At 54.2% G+C, this 4,222-nt stretch overlaps 1 protein-coding gene across 1 annotated transcript; it reads right to left on the reverse strand.

The window, feature by feature from the left end:
• Positions 1 to 1,153: 1,153 nt before the first annotated feature.
• LOC104626678 (zinc finger protein 777-like) lies at positions 1,154 to 3,548 on the reverse strand (the record flags this gene model as incomplete). The annotated part of the gene is made up of 3 exons (XM_010294658.1): positions 1,154 to 1,264; positions 1,508 to 1,621; positions 3,422 to 3,548. Coding segments are annotated over 3 exons (352 nt in total), but the record flags the coding sequence as incomplete, so codon positions are not given.
• Positions 3,549 to 4,222: the final 674 nt, after the last annotated feature.

Here is a 4,222-nt window from a genome sequence, read left to right on the forward strand (position 1 = left end):
CAAACTGACTGAGGGAGCACTCGGTCCCCTCGGTCCAGATCACTAATAAATTTCTTGGGAAAGCTCAGACAGTACAATGACGAGATCCCTATATATAGCTAGACAAAAGGAAAAAGTGGGTTCCTCAGCAGGAGGTGAAGCAGAACAGGTCTTTGAGAACTTAGATAGCCACTTAGTGACTTAGGATAAAGGGAAAAAAAAAATTGATGGGAGGGGAATAAAACCTCTTTTCCTTCTGGGCTTGTACAGTGCCTGGGCCCAAAGGGTCTCCCATGGTATAAATGGTAACTCAAAGCAACTGGCAAGGACCCTCGCAAAGGGAGGATGAAAAAAGCCCAGAGGATCTGGGGATGTAGCAGAGAGGGCTGAAAAAAGCCACAGGTTTCCGCAGAGTGTAAGAAGGTAAAGCTGTGCCAAGCATTTGCGTGCCCAGAGAAGACTGCTCGGCTCTCCCTGTCACAGGGCACTTCATCTGCTTGTCACTTTGTCAGACACCTAAACATGCACATGGTGTTTGAAAATGGGCTGCTTTGTTTGCATCAGGCTGAAATTCTGGAAAAGCATCAGCCAGAAGAGGTGAGCTGCTTCTGAGAACAAGGCCAGGAAGCCAAAGGCACATCCTAGCAAGGATGCTTCCCAAAGCAGTTCGTGTGTCCCCATGCTTCAGAGCAGGGACCCAGAGTGATGGGGTGGTGACAAGAACACACCACAAGAAGCCTCACATCTGGCTGACAGAGAAAGCTGCGAAAAATATCACTACATATTTGTGGAAAAGACTTTTTTGAAGAGCTTTGTTGCTCACGTCACCGAAGTTTGCCTGTGCTACGCATGCTCCCGCTCACCTCGACCTCAAGGCTGACCAAACACGCTACCTCACCGAGTGATGCAACACTGTACAGATGACCTGCATGCCCCTAGCCAGCCCACAGCTGCTTTTACAGCCTGCTGCTCGTGTACCACAGCTTCTTCTGCACGTGCGCTACCCATCTGCCTCAGCTGCCGTCCAGCTCCCACGCTGACCCCTGAAGCAAGCCTGGCAGAGACCACGGCAAAGGCAGGATCTCACCCCACGCAATCCCCAGCAAGCGCCAAGAGGCTGTCGCTATCTTCCCCTCTGCGCAGCGCTCGGCGAAGCTCTGCGCTTCTAACTCACATGTACTAGGGACCTCCATGCTTTCCTCTTCTTCAGAGCCCTCGTGGCTTTCAGCCAGAGTCTCTTCATATTTACTCCACGAGCTGTCATCGGGACCAGGAAAGGAAAACTCTGTGCACAAGAGAAAGAATGACAGGAGTTTACGCTCACGCCTCCCAGCTGCTTTACAGAGGATTTCAGGAAAGATGGCCGCATGGGGTGAGAGCCAACTAGGAAAGCAAAGTCACCCCCATACCCAAGGACAGAGCTGGCAAAACTCAAGAGCAGAGGCAAGCAGAAGAGCGTAGGTGGTCGGTGGCAACCATGTGTCTGCTTTCCACCTCCCCACTGAGCCCTAGGAACCTTATGGCTCACCGGTGCTGGGGTCTGTAGGGGTTTCTCCTCCCTCAGAGTCATCCTGATCCTCTGTGTTGGGATCCTCTCCTTGCTCAATTCGTGACAGGAGGTCAGGCTTCGAAATGGCAGCATCTGCACATAAAAAGGGGATTAGAACATTTCCTCTGCCCTCGCGGGAGAGAGACTCTCAAATCTTTGCCCACCAACCTTCCTTCGCTGCTGGGGATGACGGGTAATGGAAAGAGAGGCTTAAGAAGATGCTCTCACACATCTGCACCGCTCACCTTGTCTGGGCCCTGGGAACATGAGCGGACTGCAGGAGCACACTCTGCTCAGGTGAGGAGCACCTCCCAGCCTGCAGCGTGAGGAGGAGAATAAGAAAATGCATCTGTGCTTACCTCCAGGCTTCCTTTCTTCTCCTCTCTGCTAAGGTCCGCGGATCCATTACAATGGGGACTTCAGCTCGGGGACAGCACCAGAGCTGTCAGCCAGCGGCAGCAGGGGAAGTGCCCTCCCCATGCGGTTCCCTCCAGCCAGGACCGCTCCATCCTACTCGTCCGAGTCACAGGCTGCTTGCGGATTTTGGTGGGGGAAAGGGGACAATCATAATCTCTCCTAGGGCGGAGAGCGGAAAACTTCATTTCCAAACAAGCGTGAGTCTCTGGGTATTAATTTCCACCGCTGCTCTGGTGGATCTGTTTGCCTTACATGAGGGCCTTTAAACCTCTAAACCTCATTACTCAAAGGAAACCTTCAGATGAAGCACAGATACATTTTTCTAAGCTCCAGGCTCAGATCCCCTTCAGCGGGACTGTTATGTTCCTGTGCCTCTAGAGCAGGACGCAGGACTGGTTTTTAAACAGGAGAATGGGGGCCAGTATTCATCCTTCCCCTTTTCCCCTACACACAGGGACTGCAGGAGACCTCCATTCAAAAAAATAAAGGGAAAAAAAAAAAAAAAAAAGGACAAAAGGCCTTGATCGGCCAGAGTCGGATGGCAGGGTGGTGGGTGAGCCTGCACACCAGCCCTGCACACCTGTGCTGAGAGCACAGGCAGGAGATGCCTTCCTACCGGGGACGGCATCTGCACTCCCACCCGCTGCACGCGGATGTCCAGCCAAGGCAAGGTCATTTCTCAGAACACACGTAGGTGCTCGTGAAGTCAATGCGTCGTCCCCCCCGAGTGTCTCCCCGCAGCCAGGACTGGAAGGAGCAAGCAGAGCACGTTCGTTTAGCTGCGAACACGCTGCCCTGAGCCACCGGAGGGGAAAGCAGAAGGCAGAGCCTGCCTTTGGCCTTTGCCTGCTGCTCCTCCCCAGCTCTACCCTGGCACTACAGGAGCAGATAAGGCAGCGGCTAGCGCAAGAAACGTTCCCTGGGATGAGGCTGGCATCAGACAGAGTACCAAGGCAGGCAGCTGACAAACCTCGCTCTCCTCCCTTACGAAAGGAGAGGCTCTGCAGCTGAAGGACGGATCACCCGCAGAACGGGCTGGAAGGAAGCTCAGGGGCAGGGCACCCCTCTGCTGCCCTAAGCGGCCAGCGGGCTGATGCACCCAGCGCAGTGGATCTGTGGATCTTTGCGTGACAAAGAAACTCCCCTCTTCCCCATCTTTACTTGGCTTGAGGGTCCTCTTGCTTCCCCTCCTCCTCACGACCCAGGTGCTTGCTTGGCTCCTACCAGCCGCAGAGACCATCAGGGAGATGCGGTCACTGCAGCAATGCTCGTGACATCCATCCACCGCTAAACTGAACAGTGAGGACTGAACTAATGGCCGGGGCTGCTGTCAAAAGTCGGCATAACGTGTGCCCAGACCAGCATGCCATATCCACCCTCCCCGATCCTGCCAGGCACAGCAGTGCTTCCATCTGCCAGGCCCCGGGAAAACCTGGCACATCAGAAGGCTCAGGGCAAACCCCAGCTTGTCTTTACCCATCGAGATGACGGCCTCGTAGTTGCCTTTCATGATATGCCTGTAAAGCTCCTTCTGCCACTCGTTCAAGCTCTTCCACTCCTCCTCAGAGAAGTTAAACGAAGCATCGTTGAATGCCACGGGGACCTACAATTAGAAGCATTGTATGCTCAGACGTTTTGCTTCTTTTTGAAGAAAACATCTGCGGACATTTTCTCATTCAAACTCCTCAAAGGACCACACAGGACAGTTCCACGCAGCAACGCCTGCTCCTTCCCAAGCACCTCACTTGACTCCCGTGCCTGGCTCAGGCAGCTTTGCCCCTGCCCGAGAGGGCCACAACGGAGTTTCCCCTCATCACCTGCCTGCACCTTGCCCCCGGCTCAGCCTCCCCACACTGCAGGCGATATCCTGTACACAGCGCCCAACATAGACTCTTTTCCCACTTCATTTTTGACGTAGCTCTGCTGCAGTTACCTCTGAAGAGGAACTGGGGACACACTACCAAACCTGCCAGGCACACAGCACTGAGCCACGCAATTCTGCACAACTCAAACACGGCTCCTGCCACGCTAAGGAATCTGCGACCCCATGCAGAGTGGGCAATGCATTTTGGTGGGGATCACATGTATATAATAAATGGTGCGTAATTAACTCAAATGGACCTGTGCTGGTGCTTCTCACCAAGTGCTAAAGGCAAGACACTGCTGCAGGGAAGCTGCGTCCCACCCAGCACCACAGCTGCTCTGAAACGGGGCTGCAACTGCAGAGTACATGTGGACCGTTACCTTGGGGACCTCCCCCTTCGCCCCCGGGGGCAG

This window comes from Phaethon lepturus, unplaced genomic scaffold (genome assembly GCF_000687285.1).
Source record: "Phaethon lepturus isolate BGI_N335 unplaced genomic scaffold, ASM68728v1 Scaffold53899, whole genome shotgun sequence".
NCBI classification, from domain to species: Eukaryota; Metazoa; Chordata; class Aves; order Phaethontiformes; family Phaethontidae; genus Phaethon; species Phaethon lepturus.